The sequence below is a fragment of the Fukomys damarensis genome, unplaced genomic scaffold, assembly GCF_012274545.1.
Source record: "Fukomys damarensis isolate Sample0158 unplaced genomic scaffold, DMR_v1.0_HiC HiC_scaffold_2, whole genome shotgun sequence".
Classification (NCBI taxonomy): Eukaryota; Metazoa; Chordata; class Mammalia; order Rodentia; family Bathyergidae; genus Fukomys; species Fukomys damarensis.
In genome coordinates this window covers 35,469,044-35,483,652 of record NW_022900914.1, presented here as the reverse complement: position 1 = coordinate 35,483,652, position 14,609 = coordinate 35,469,044, and the positions used below count along the sequence as shown (strand labels likewise).

The 14,609-nt window shown below is 34.5% G+C and overlaps 2 protein-coding genes across 12 annotated transcripts in view; one reads left to right on the top strand and one right to left on the bottom strand.

The window, feature by feature from the left end:
- Positions 1-3,752, top strand: part of Fancl (FA complementation group L) — a 56,223-nt gene extending 52,471 nt beyond the window's left edge. For all 3 annotated transcript variants that reach the window (XM_010615885.2, XM_010615886.2, XM_010615883.2), the window contains 6 exons: positions 463-546; positions 784-829; positions 911-992; positions 1,933-2,049; positions 3,277-3,348; positions 3,673-3,752. In XM_010615885.2, coding sequence (XP_010614187.1) covers positions 463-546; positions 784-829; positions 911-992; positions 1,933-2,049; positions 3,277-3,348; positions 3,673-3,708 — 437 coding nt within the window. In that variant the 3' untranslated portion in view covers positions 3,709-3,752. The remainder of the gene's footprint in view (positions 1-462; positions 547-783; positions 830-910; positions 993-1,932; positions 2,050-3,276; positions 3,349-3,672) is intronic.
- Positions 3,753-3,766: 14 nt separating this feature from the next.
- Vrk2 (VRK serine/threonine kinase 2) overlaps positions 3,767-14,609 on the bottom strand; it is a 98,110-nt gene continuing 87,267 nt past the window's right edge. For all 9 annotated transcript variants that reach the window (XM_010615891.2, XM_019206291.2, XM_019206289.2 and 6 more), the window contains one exon: positions 3,767-4,117. In XM_010615891.2, coding sequence (XP_010614193.1) covers positions 3,782-4,117 — 336 coding nt within the window. In that variant the 3' untranslated portion in view covers positions 3,767-3,781. The remainder of the gene's footprint in view (positions 4,118-14,609) is intronic.

Sequence of the window (14,609 nt, the reverse complement as noted above, 5' to 3'; positions counted from 1 at the left end):
TAGCTTTTTGAGATAGTCTTCCTTAATTATCCAGACTGTCCTCAAACTTGCACTTCTCCTGCCTCAGCCTCCAGAGTAGCTGGGATAATAGAAATGGACCACCTATCTAGCAGATAATTATTTCTTTAACTTATGAAAATTTTGATATTAAAAGTCTTAATTTCTATAGGAAATTTCTATTTAAACTTTACTGTAATAGAATTGACCAGAATTCCAACTTAATCTTAATTCATTGTCTGTTTTTTAGAAACATGTTTAGAAACATTGCTGAATCTTAGTGATCATCATAATTTCAAAATTCTCTTGGTTAAACTGATACATTTACCTTCATAAAAGCTATTTATAAAACATCTGGTTAAATGTTTTCTTGGGCATACAATAACACTGGCAGCTAGACAACATTTTTTTTTTGTCTTGTTTGATGAACTCTCTACTTGTAAAAATTTTAATCTTTTATTCCAGGGAATAATGCTTCCATAAACGTAGAGGTAGATCCCAGGCATCCTACTATGCTTCCTGAGTGCTGCTTTCTTGGAGCTGACCATGGTACATGATCTAAAAATTAATATTTTTAACAGAATCATAAAATCTCTGTCAATCATTGCTAAATAGTAGTAGAAATGATTGATACAAAAATTTCTTGTTTGGAACTGTATATTTAAACATTTTATTTAGATTTTCAAATCAACTAATTAAGAAACAAATTATATATCAAATGTGCCTTTACAGAATGACAACAACAAACCCTAAATTTTTAAACTTTTTTCTTTTTAACATATGAAGTTGTAAAACCCCTGGGAATTAAGCTGAGCAAAAACATGCATTTGTGGTAGGTACATTTGGCAATATAATTGTTAATTTTCAATGATTTTACAAACTTTATAGCAGAATTTTTCTCCATTCTTTTCAGGGATCCAGAATATAGTCTATTACGAAATTTAAAAGATGTTTTAGAAATTGATTTTCCAGCTCGTACTATCCTGGAAAAATCTGTAAGTTTTATTAGTGCTTTGGTATTTCACATAGCGTTGCATAATGAAATTTAAATGCTTCTCTCAGATAAATGAGGCTAGAAAGGAAGGGAATTGGAAGACTGTTACAGCGTAGACCTCTGAACTGCAAGTAATAGTTTCATCAGAGGCCTTGTTAACCTTTGATTGGTGTTTTTCAAGTGGACTTTTTTCATGGTTTTCAACAACAAAGTGATACAGTCATATTTATTAATAACAAAGTAGCTAATTAAATGTTTGGATTTTCTATACTGTCTGTTATAGATGACTGAAATAAAGTTTTAATTATCTTGATATGTGTTTGTGAAGGATGGAAGAATAGTTTTCCAAAAATGAATAGAAACTATTATTGCAAAGATAAAAGTACAATTGATTTTTGAAAAAGTTGCTAAGTTTGCAGAATTTTGAAGTTTAGTATTCACTAGCTTATGTCAGTTCCTGTCTTTACACACTACATAAACACTGTATTTATGTATATGGGAAAATTGCTAAAGCCCCAAAATCTTGCCAGCCAAAAATGAAATTTAGTGTGTCTGTATGTATTTTGGTGAAAAGGAAACACTCTGACAAGTAGCTTTTCTAGGTGTTAAATACTGGTATGATTATATTTTCTACAAACAGCAAGTCACTTCATAAAAACTACATTTATAAAAATTTAATACTGTCTGTTTCACTGATGGTGAACCTTTTAGAGACAAGTGCACAACTGCAACCTAAAATCCCCTTATTTGTCACAACACGCCAACACTGCAGTTAAACCTGAATACTGAAATTTTAGTTTAGAAAAAACAACTCACATATTAAAATCTTTTGTCTTAAAAACAACATGCAAGCCATATGTTCTGCACCACTGGTCTGTATCATTTGTTCTTCCTGATTTAGATTTTAAAGAAATATGCTTATAAATATTTTTCTTTTGAAGGATTTTACTATGGATTGTGGAATTTGTTATGCCTATCAACTTGATGGTGCCATTCCTGATCAAGTGTGCAATAATTCCCAGTGTGGTCAGCCTTTTCATAAAATATGCTTATACGAGGTAAAACTAAAATTAAAAATAACAGCAGGACTTTTTCAGTTAACAGAACATAGTGACTACGTATATTTAAAATACAAAGAACTTAAGATCCATTTATTTAATAAATAAATTCATTCACAATTAACTCCTTTTACTAATTTATAGATGTTTGTATGGTTACTAATTAGTGAAGAAATGTCCAAATGTGTGCAGTACAGGGGAATAGCAGTGCAGACTATATACTTAGACTACCTTATTGTTGTGTGACATTAAGTTGATGGTAGACTGGAATCTTTCCTTACATTTCTCATGTAACTACAATGCAAACTATAGATTCACCCAAATGGGATGATGGGAACGGTGGCGTGAAAAGTAATTAGCACATAGTAGCATCTATTACTCTTTAGACACACAATAAATGCAGTAATCCTTCTTTTGATATTTAGAATGCTATTGGTGAGCTGAACATTTCATAGCACTCTTAAGCAATGCTGTTTTATTTATTTATGTGAAGTTTGCTTTCATTCCTGTTTTTGGTTTTGGTCACTTAGGGCACAGTTGATAAGAGTACAAAACAGCTTGCCATTTTATAGTTCTTTCCATTTTCAGACTCCCTTAGTCACCTCTTTCCCTTTATGATTAACAGAAGCAGTTACTGCTATGTGTACTTTAGAAATGAAGAATTTAAAGACAGATGCCATTTTACTTTAAATAAAATCACAAAATACCATATCTAATTATAAAACCCTAAGGGAATTTTCTTTTTTGTAATGAGTAGTAATATTTAAAAACTGCCTTATACTTATAATCAGTGGACTGAGAATTAACTCAGTATTGGTAATTAAGACCTAAATTCACAAATGCCATAAGGTATGTTTTATGGTAGGAGTTCTTAGTATGTGATTAATGATTTAGGGACAGTATATGAACCCAGGAATTTGTATGTCTTCATATATGTTTATTTTGGAAGTATAGAAAATATAATTGCTATTAGTTACTTAAAGGAGCCATAATTTGCTTTTAGATCAATGGTTTACACTTCATATTTCATGTTGATTTCCCCACATTATGCAACTAGTAATCTGGCATGGGCTCATAAAATGTATCCCTTACTCTTTCAAAATACAATTAAGAAAGTAAACCTTCTGGAATAAAAATAAAATGCACTAAAAAAAAGAAAAGGAAATGATCTTTGGAGTGCCTGTAATTTGTAATTGTGTTGACACTGCTTCTTTTTAAAATCCTCAGTGGTTGAGAGGACTACTTACGAGTAGACAGAGTTTTAACATCATATTTGGCGAATGTCCATACTGTAATAAGGTAAGTAAATTACTAATCATAATTCATTTAGTAATGTAGTATAAAAGATAATCTGTATAGATTAGCTTATTTGAAACTTTTTGAAACATGCTATTTTCTGTATTTAAACAAAGGAGTAAGAGGGTAAGTTCCTTTAAGACTGATTATCACTATCATTTTGTTTTAAATTGTTTGATTAAAAGCATTAACTACTTTTCTAAATTTCCCAGATGATCTGAAACTTCAGAAAAGTATGTTCTAAATTATAGTGACACTATTACTAGTGTAAAGAAAAATGTTTAGAGTGTCCATAAACTTTGCTAAAATATATTTTCTTTTTTAAAGCCAATTACTTTGAAAATGTCTGGAAGGAAACCCTGAAATAAGAGCATTAACATTTCTATGAAGAGCTGGAAACTTTTAAGAATTTTCAAATGGATTTTATTTCATATTTTCAAAGAAAATACAAAGCAAGACATATCAGTATCAAAAGCAAAAATATGATGAAGCCATAATAATTTACATCTGCCTTTGTCTCTTCACTAAGTGTAAACTGTGGAATTGTCAACCAAAATCTTGCAGAACTTTGTAAGTCTGTCACTTCTGTACCAATTGTGGAAGTGTTCGTATGCCAAAGTGGAGATTGTGTCTTGTTGATATTATCTGTAAAATCTTGATAGAGTTCATAAAATGAATTGTGGAGGTATGTATAGCTAGATTTTCCTGGGAAACTGTTTTCTTCATTTAGAAGTTCTGAAGACTCACGGTATTTTTGTTGTCTTGTGCCTTCCTATGGAAAAAAATATATAGTTTGTTAGATGTGCATTACCCAAATATTTATTTTCTGTACTGTGTGAGAATGCTAAATAAAATTTAACCAACAAATCTGGCTCATTTGTTTGGTTCTTTTAAGCCATGTAAATGTATAATCTAAAAACAGGATATAATATGGAAACTGAGTTCTCTTGTCTCTTGGGAAGACTATAAAAGGCTAAATCTTATGAGTGTAAGATTGCTATAATTACAAAGCTTTTGATCATTAATATACTACTGTCCACCTTTTGCACAGAATGGCAACTCAGAGATGATTCTGCTTTATATTGAGTAAAGGATAAGGCTATACAAGGGGTGATCAGAATAATATGGTGAATGCTGAAATTTTTAAAAAAATTACAGTAAAATGAACACTTCTGTAAATCACCCTCAAAAATACTTCCCCTTGCTTTGAACACACTTAACCCATCATTCTTGCCACTTTGTATAGCAACTCTGGAAGTCCTCTCTTGTAGCTTTAAGTGGTATGATCAACAATAAGTGAATCCTGCTGCCGAGTGCCATACATCTTCCTCACTGGATCTGGCATCCTGAATTCTGGCTCCTTCCCAAAATTCATAGAACCATGAAATATAAATGTCTTAAATTGATTCAGAATAGTGAGGCAGCCATAACAGGGCAACTGAAGATAGAAGCGGGACTTCTAGAACTGCTTTAGAAGGTAACAAGAGATGAAATAACTGTGTTTGAAGTGAGAAGGGAGTATTTTGAGGGAGGGTAAAGGCAGTGGATCTTCTACTGTAATGATTTTTAAAATATTTAAATATCTACTGTATTTTTTAGTCAAACCTTATATACTGCCAGGGAAAACCCATCTCAGTGTACATTGTGTAATGTCTCTTGGAGAGCTTTACAGGCACAGACTATGGACGGAATAGGTATTAATATAAATAAATTAACTGGCTACTTTTGCGGGTTTCATAAACTGCTTCAATGTTCTTACCATTATTTCTGTTGGCCAAAGCAAAGACTCAGGAATGACCTTTTCCTTTTTTGCTTAACTGACTAAAAGTCAGGAGTTGTTCTGTTTCTGCTTCATTTTTGTGATCACTGATATGCCTCCTCCTTTTTACCACTTAACAAGTGATTCAGAAAAAGACTTTTATAAAACAAAGCAAATCTTCTAGTGCAGTACTAGAAACGTCTAGTGCAGTACCATCATTGTTCAGAAGACCAAGTCATCAGCCTTTAAACTGCAACTCTTCAGACTCCCTATTCCTCCACAAGAGTCAGCTTTGGAATGCAAAGTTTTAGATGATCATAAGAGACACAAAACAAATGAGAAATGTTTTGAAGGCTCTTTGCTATTTAAAGATTTGAGAGTCAAATAACTATTCTCTACTTCTGAGAGCTAACAAAGTCACATGAATGAAATTTTCCTAAAGTTCCATCAGCTTTATTCACTAGAGGCAAAATAAGTGAATGATTACTCCAGTATACCCATAAATCATTTTCATGCAAGGTAAGAGAACTGTGCCATCAATGCAGATATAAGCATTTACATAAAACTTGAAAGATCATCACCTAGTTAATAGAAACCAAGCTACTATTATTGAAAAAATAATCTGCTGTTTAACCCAAACAATGTGGCTCTTAGCAACAACCAATGAGATCCGATGGGAAGCTGCATATAAAAGAATTTAGCCATCTGAGGTTTGATGGGGAAAGATAGTCTGTAATACCATGCATGTTTTGAATAAAGTTTTAATGGATCACAGCCACATTCATACATACTGTCTATAACTGTTTTTTCACTAAATTAGTAGAGTTGAATAGTTCTGACAAAAAACTACCCAGATTCAGCCTAAAATATTTTCTGTCCAGCTAGTTAAGGAAACATTTGCTGGCCAGGGGAAAAGCTCATTGGTAAGAGTGCTTGTCTACTGTGTGTGAGGGCCCTGGGTTTGATAGAGAGAGAGATAGAGTGTGTGCTACAGGTCCCTGGTCTTTGGCATTGTTTCTCAAATGTGAGAAAGCATGTAGATCATTTGGTATCTTGTCAAAATGCTGATCTCCGATGGGAGAGAGGGATGAGATTCTGTGTCACGGGTGAGGTCAGTACAACTGACTGGCACACCACACTTTGAGAAGCAAAGGTTTAAGGCAAAGCAATAGTTTATTCTAGAGTACAGGCTGTCAACCTGGGTTGAGTTTGCTCCACACAAGCCGTTTAACAATTTCTAGAAAGATTTTGGATTGTTACATCTTGGAGGAGGCACTCCTGGTATCTAATGTATAAGTGCTGCTGAATACCTTCCAGCGCACAGGACAGCCACCCCACAACAAATAATAAACCAGACCAACATGCCAATAGTGCTGCTGTAAAGAAACCCTTCATTAAAGCAGTTACTAACCTTGAAAACATATTAGAAACTGTGGCCATGAGTAATGGCTGACTTCCCCTTTTGCTGTAAAAGCCCATGAAATAAATACAAAACAGTAAGATGAAGTACATGAAGGCATCTGCAAATGAGTCCCCATATTCAGAAGAGGGAGGCAACAAGAATGTAAGTTAATGCCTGCCTGGGCTACACAGCAAGACCTTGTCAAAGAAGAAAACAAACCAATGAAAAAATTAAAGCTATCATAATACATGAGGAAAGTAAAACAACCCAGACTTTATAAAATTCACAGTTTGACTGTATTTAACTCTAAACCAGACGCTCCCCCCAAAAAAGTGAATAGATGATTAAGTTGAACTGTCAACACATTAACTGCTAGAAAACTCTTGAAAGAAATGTAGTAAAACCTGGAGTCTAATGAACATAGCCTTCACAATATTCAACACACAATAAACACACAATATATACAATTGAACCATAATCAGGACAAAAAGAATTGAACTTAGAAAAGTCCTAGATAGAATTACCAAGTGGAAACAAATAGAAAATATCTGCATAAATAATGTTCAAGGACTTAAAGGAAAAGTTCAACAGAATTAATGAATAGGGGATTCAGAGCAGAAAGATGAAAAACAATGTATTTCTGAAACAAAAATACAACATAAAAATGAAAAATTAGATTTAATAGCTCATTTAGACAGATCAGATTTTAAAAATCCCAACAGCAAGATTAAAGAATAATTTTAAAAATAAAAGTGCCTCAATTGCAAGTGAAAAAGGTAAGTATCTTAACATACATACTGGGAGCTCAAGGAGAAGTCGGAGAGTTAAATTATGGCATGAAACATTAATGAAGTCATAGCTGAAAACTTCTGATTTGATGAAACCAACTCACTCACTCACAATAAACACAAAGACATTCCCTAGAAAACCAGATTAAAAGCAAATCCTCAAAGCAACCAGAAAGATACTGTGTCAGCTTTCTGCCACTGCAACAGAGTACCTGAAAATAAACTTAAAAGGAAAGGTTTATTTTGACTCATAGTTTCAGACTATGATAACTTGGCCCTATTGTCCTTAGCTTAGTACATTACTGCAGATATGCATGGCAAAGGAAGCTGCTTACCTCATGATGAACAGAAAGTAAGAGGGAGGGGGGATGAAGCTCAAGATCCCCTCAAGGCAATGCCTCTAGTGACAACTTCCTCTCACTAGGCCTCACCTCTTAAAGGTTCTGGTAGCACCACTGGACCAATCTTTAACATATGAGCCTTTTGGAGGACATTCAAGATCTAAAGTATAGCATTTCATGCCAGGCCCACTGGCTTTTGTCCCTCTCAGAGTTATAATGCATTTAGTCCATCTGTAAAGTCTTTTAATAGTTTGAATACTGTGCAAAAGTCCAATTCTAAAGTGTCTGAAACTCAAGTCAAACGCAGCTGTGAGCCCCTGTAAAAATCAGAAAGTTATATACTTCAAAAATATCATGGAATCTTGGTAAGCTGGACACTCCTATAATCCTAGAATTCAAGAGAATAAGGCAGGAAGATTGCAATGAGTTCAAGGCCATCCTGGATTACAAAGTGAAACAAACAAACAAAAAATATGGTATGGATAAACATTCCAAAAAGTTGGAACAGGAAAATAAATAGGATATACTTGAACAAAGCAAGACAAATCATGGTGAAAACCTCTATGACACTGTAATTCCGATTCTGCATGCCCCCCTCCCCCCACCCCTGTCCAAGCATCACTTGGACGATAATAGGATCTGCTGTCAGCATAAGTTATACCAGTCCTGCTGTAAGCAAGGATACAGTGGCTACTGAGTGCCTTACCAGCTGAAATAAAACCCAAGATGATAGCCAAGACAGTCCTGGTGGACACAGTGCCCTGGGGCTGTCCTCAAAGGAAAATCACTGAATAGAATTTATATTTATACTCACTTTTGAACTGATGATGGATGGGGTCTCAAGATATCTTCTGTCCAATGCAAAGTACTTGGCATATTTTTAACAGCACTAAATCTCTTTAGCAACTGCACACTACTTGAGGAAAAAAAAATTTTTTTTTTTTTTGGCTTTTTTGAGACAGAGTATCATGTAGCTCAGGCTGACCTCCTCAAATTCATGGTCATCCTATCTCAGCTGGAGCGCTGAAATAACAGGCCTGAACCATCATGTCTGGCTGGAACACCTTTAAATGTGTTCCTTTTTGTGGCCAAACTACAAGTTTTCTAAATTGTTCCATGCTTCTGAATTCCTGATTCTGATAGGAAATTTGGCAAAAAGCATCAAGGATTAAACTAAGTTTCTGCCTGAATGCTGCTTTGCCTCAAAAGTTCCCTCCAGCAGATAAAATAGTCTGTCACCTTTAAATCTGGCTTCCCACAAAGTCTCGGGGTATGGAGACACAGCATTTAAATTTTTTGCAACAGGATAAGGATGGCCTGTGGTACAGTGCCCCACAGAGTCCTTATTTCCATCTGAAACTTTATCGGCACAGCCTTTGCAGTCCACATTTCTAATACATTCTAGTCTTCTAAACCCTCTCATAGCTGCCCAGTAAGCTCAGAGTATAGCATTTTAGGCTTTCTCAGGCCCAGTTTAAACTTTTACAAAGGTGTCCTGCAAACAAATTCCAAAGACTTCCTTTCCTCATGGTTTCAGGTATAGTTTTAACAACATCACTACTCAGGACCAATTTTCGGGGTTAGCTTTCCATCAGTGCGATAGAATACCCGAGAATCAACTTAAAAGGAGGAACGGTCAAGGGCTTGCCCAAGTGACCTAGCTTATTCCCCACCTAATACCTCCCTGTAGTGCCACCAGCTGGAGACCAAACCTTCAACAGATGAGCATTTGAGGAACATTCAAGATTTAAACTATGACAGCATATGTAATCAATGATAATGACTACTAACTTCCTATCAGAAAAAACAAAACAAAACAAAACAAAAAACACTGCCAGGAAAATGGAAACAATACTCTTGAAGTTGTGAAAGAAAAAAAATTTCTGTACCCACAAATGCCTTCAAAATGAAAGCATGGGTATCCAGTTCCAGAGAGACAGAGTAAGTGCACTCTATCCTATTCCATCTACTAATTTCAATGAGAACTTTCTGAAAGATGAAGAGAAGGAAGACTGGCCATGAACCACATGATCATATAGACTTATGCAGAAAAAGCATTTGACAATATCCATAACTGTTCATGATAAAAATTATCACTATGCTTGAAATGAAGGTGAGCTTCCTTAACTTAATAAAGCCTACCACAAACAAAAAAATCCTACAGCTAACAAACTAAACAGTAAGCGGCCCAAAACCAGAAACAACCCAAATGTTCTTCCAAAGATACCTTTATATTTTGGAATATGAGTTAGTAATTAAAAAAAAGGAACTGATACATTCAAAGCTTAGATCAATTTCAGGGGCATTATGGTGAATGAAATAAAGCCTGCAAGCACACTACCACTGAGCTACACTCCAACTCACTTTTTTTTTTTTTTTTTTTTTTGCTTTTATTTGTAAATTTTTTTCACTCTTCCATTATGTTGTGGTGTGTTTTGTTTTTTAGATTTTTGTTCCAGGCATTGAACTCAGGTCCTTGCACTTGCAAGGCAGGTAGTGGAACCACTAAGCTAAATCCCCAGCCCTACTGTGTTTTTGAGCCAAGGTCTCACTATTCCAGGTTGGCCTTGAACTCACTATGTAGTACATGCTGGCTTCCAACTCTCAGGAATCCTCCTGCCTCTGCCTCCCTAGTAATAGGATTATAGGCATGCACCACCATGCCTGGCTGCCATCTTAAATTCTTTTTTTAAATTATTAATTAATTTTATCGGTACATTTAGGATATACAATATGCTGACATTATTAGGAATTTGTGCCTTTATATATCTTGGTTCTTATTTTTCCCCATCTCCCTGCCCTCCCTTCAACTCCTCTACCCCTCCATTTACAAAGACTGTTAACATTTTTTTTTGTTTTCAAGTATTTACTTCTTTCCCTTCTTTCCTTTTCCCTACTTCTACTACTTCCCTTTTAGACCTTTTCTTCCTACTTCACATTATCAAATACATTAACAAATGTTGGCGCGGTTGTGGGGAGAAAGGAACCCTTCTCTACTGTAGGTGAGAGTGCAGACTGGTGCAACCACTGAGGAAATCAGTATGGAGGTACCTCAAACAACTAGGACTAGAGGTCCCATTTGTCCCACCTACTCCCCTGCTGGGTATCTTCCCAAAAGAATTAAAAGGATCATACCTCAGTGATATATGTGCACCCATCTAGCATAGTGGCACAGTTTGCTAAAAGATAAATCTTGGAACTAGCCCAGTTGCCCATCAACTGAAGACTGGATGAAGAAAACGTGGTTTGTTTTTTATATATAAAATGGAGTATTACCCAGCCATAAAGAATGAAAAACTAGACATTTATAGCTTAATAGATGCACACTGAGGCCATACTCTTAAGTTAAATAAATAGGACACACGTGTAAATACTGAATAGTTTCTCTGGTGTGAGAAACAAAGTGTAAATATAAATTTTAACAAACAAATTGTATGTAAGTATGGGCATTATAATGTTTCAATGTGTGTACAGCATATAATGCTTAAATCAACTTAAAAATTTCTCATTTCTTTATAATGAAAACATTCAAGATCTTTTCTTTTAGCTTTAAAAATAAATTGTACATTGTCTATAGATGTCATACTACACAACAGCACACCAAAACTTACTTCTAATTGTAACTTAGTATGCCCAGTCAATCATTTTCCATCCCTTCCAACTCCATACTCTCCCAGCTTCTGGTAGCCACAATTCCACTCCTACTTTCTGTAAAATCAACTTTAGATTCCACATATGAGAGATCACGTGGTACTTGTCTTTCAGTCCCTGGCTCATTTCATTTAAGGCGATGATCTCAAATTCATTCCATCCATGTTGTTGCAAATAACAGGACTTTATTCTTCTTATGGCTGAATGTTATTTCACTCTGATGTACATTCACCAGTTTTCTGCTTATTTCTATTTCTTAGCTATTATGAATAGTACTGCTATAAATATGGGACTGTAGATATCTCTTCGACATACTCATTTCATTTCCTTCTAATATATCACCAGCAGTGAAACTGCTGAATCAGATGCTATTTGTTTTTAATTTTTTGAGGAATCTGTTTTACATAACAACCATACTAATTTACATTCCTGCTAACAGTGTGCAAGGGTTCCCAGGTTCCCTTTTCTTCACATCTTTACCAGTACTTGTTATATTTTGTGGTTTTGATAATAACCATTCTTAAGGGGAGGGAGATGATATATCACTTTGATTCTGATTTTCATTTCCCAGATGGTTAGTGGTGTCAAGTATCTTTTCATATACCTGTTAATCATTTGTTATGTCTTCTTTTAATAAATAACTAGATAGGTTTATTGCCCATTTTTAGACAGTTGTTATAATAACAATTGAGGTTTTTAGAGCACTTTAAATATTTTTTTTCTTTATTGGTACATTTTAGGTATACGTTACAGTTACATCCATCTTTGGGATCTTGTACCTTTACATAATGTATCTTGGTTCTTAAATATTTTAAGTATTATGGCCTAATAAGATGTATAGTTTGTAAATATTCTTTCTTATTCTATAGGTTGTCTCTACCTTCTTTGTTTTGAATAATGTTTTTTTAGTTTGATGTAATCCTATTTTTGCTGTTTACTTCACGCTTGGGGTCTTTTCCAAAAATTCATTTACCCCAATGTCCTAAAGCATTTCCCCTCTTTTCTAGTACTTTTATAATTCCAGGTCCTAGATTTAAGTCTTTCTCCATCTTGAGTTGATCTTTATAACTGATGAGAGACAGAGTTACAGTTTCATTCCTTTATGTAAATATTCAACTTTCCCAACATCCTTTATAAACCAGACCGTCCTTTCTCCAATGATTATTTTTAATATCTTCATCAAAAATTTCTGTAGATGTGTGAGCTTATTCTGGGCTTTCTACCTTGTTCCACTGATCTATTAGTTGCCAATATCATGCTATTTTGATTATTATAACTTTGTAGTATATTTTGAAGTTAGGCAGTGTAAAGCCTCCTGTTTTGTCTTTTTTGCTCCAAATGAGTTTGGCTGTTCAGAATTTTTTTGTGGTTCCACACAAATTTTTTCTCTCTCATTGACTTTATTGGTGCATTTTAGGCATACATTGCTGTTACATTCATCATTGGGATCTTGTACCTTTACATGACAGGTCTTGGTTCTCATTTTTTCCCTTTGTCCCTGCCCTCCCTTCACCCCCTCCTCCTTCCCTATTTACAAATACTTTATTTCCATTTTTTCTTTTTCTCATATTTTTTTTCTTTTCCCTTATTACCTTTCCCTTTCCCTTCCCATTTCCCCTACATCTTTTGCCCTTTTCTTCCTATTTCACATTGTCAATTATATCATTAGGTTCTTATGTACCATTATAGTTTTTCACACCAGAGAAACTATTTGGCATTTATACATGTGTGACTTATTTATTTCACTTAGGAGTATATCCTCAATATGCATCCATTTTCCTATGAATGAGTCTAATTTCTCATTCTTTATGGCTGAGTAGTATTCCATTTTATAGAAAAATCACGTCTTCACCCAGTCTCCATGTTTTTTTTTCTACCTGTGTAAAGAATGTCATTAATATTTTCACAGGGATTGCACTGAGTATGTAAACTGCTTTAAATACTATGGGCACTTTAAGAATACTTATTATTCCATTCTTTGATCATGCATGTCTTTTCATTGTTTGTACTCATTTATATTCTGTTCAGTTTCTTTCATTAGTGTTTTATAGTTTTATTGTAGATACCTTTCAACCTTTGGTTAAATTTATTTCTATATATTTTATTTTTTGTAATATTGTAATATTGTACATGGGATTGCTTTCTTGATTTCTATTTCATAGAACTAGCTATTCAGATATTTTCAGATGGACAAAAGGAGAAAGTATTAGGAATATCTTTATGCTGAAGAGAAATGATAGAAAATATAAACTCAGCTATATTGAAATAATGAACTCTAGTAACTATAAATATTTGAGTAAGATTTTTCTTCATTATTTAATTTCTTTGCCAGAAAACTGACTTGACAGCAATAATAATAAGGAATTATGAAATCTATTACACTTGTAAAAGCAAAATGTGTCACCATAGAACAAGGATGGGCAAGTAAACGGCAGTATATTTTTATAACGGTCTTACATTACTTATGGAGTAGTATATTAAATCAAGGTAGATTGTGTAAGAAAGATAATGTTATACCCTATGTCTTCATTATACCTGACACCCAAAGTTAAAGAAGAAAAGGTTTATTCTGCCTAACAGTTTGCAGGGATTTCCACAATCCCATAATGAGGGTAGCACAGTAAAGGCGCATCCAGAAGAGAAACAGTCCATGGCAAAGCAGGTAGAAGGCAGCAAAGCTGCAAGCAACAGCAAGCATCAGTAACAGCCCTCTTTCTGTCCCTTATATTCTATCTATTCTTTCTGTCCCTTCTCTTCTATATTAGGGCAGGCAGAACTCACACCTGGGGTGGGGTACTCTTACTCCTTGCATTGTACCATGAATCAATTCCAGCATCACATCCTTGATTCCAGCACACACCCTGATGTCCACAGGCTTCTGAACTGTCCCGCCCACCTATAACCACATGAGACTTTGGGGCAGAACAAGAGATACAAGCCATAACACCCTGCAATTTTTACAGCTGTGGTAGAATACAGGTAGTCTGAAGGGAGTGGCACCATTAGTATAAAATAAATGTCACATTTTGAAAGCCATATGAATAATTTTTTTTTTTTTGTACTGGGGATTGAACTCAGGACCTTGCACTTGCAAGGCAGGCAGCCGCAACACTGAGCTAAATCCCCAGTCCTATATGAATAAATACTGTAAAATATTTCAATAACGTTTATAATAGTAACATTCTGGATGCTAGTTCAATTAGTATATGTTTACTTGTTTCTTTTTTTTTTTAATTGAGTACCAGAAGAATTAAAGTTATGTATGTGGTTCACATTATATCTTTATTACAGAGTTGCTCTAGAGTAAACTTTTTCCGTAGAAG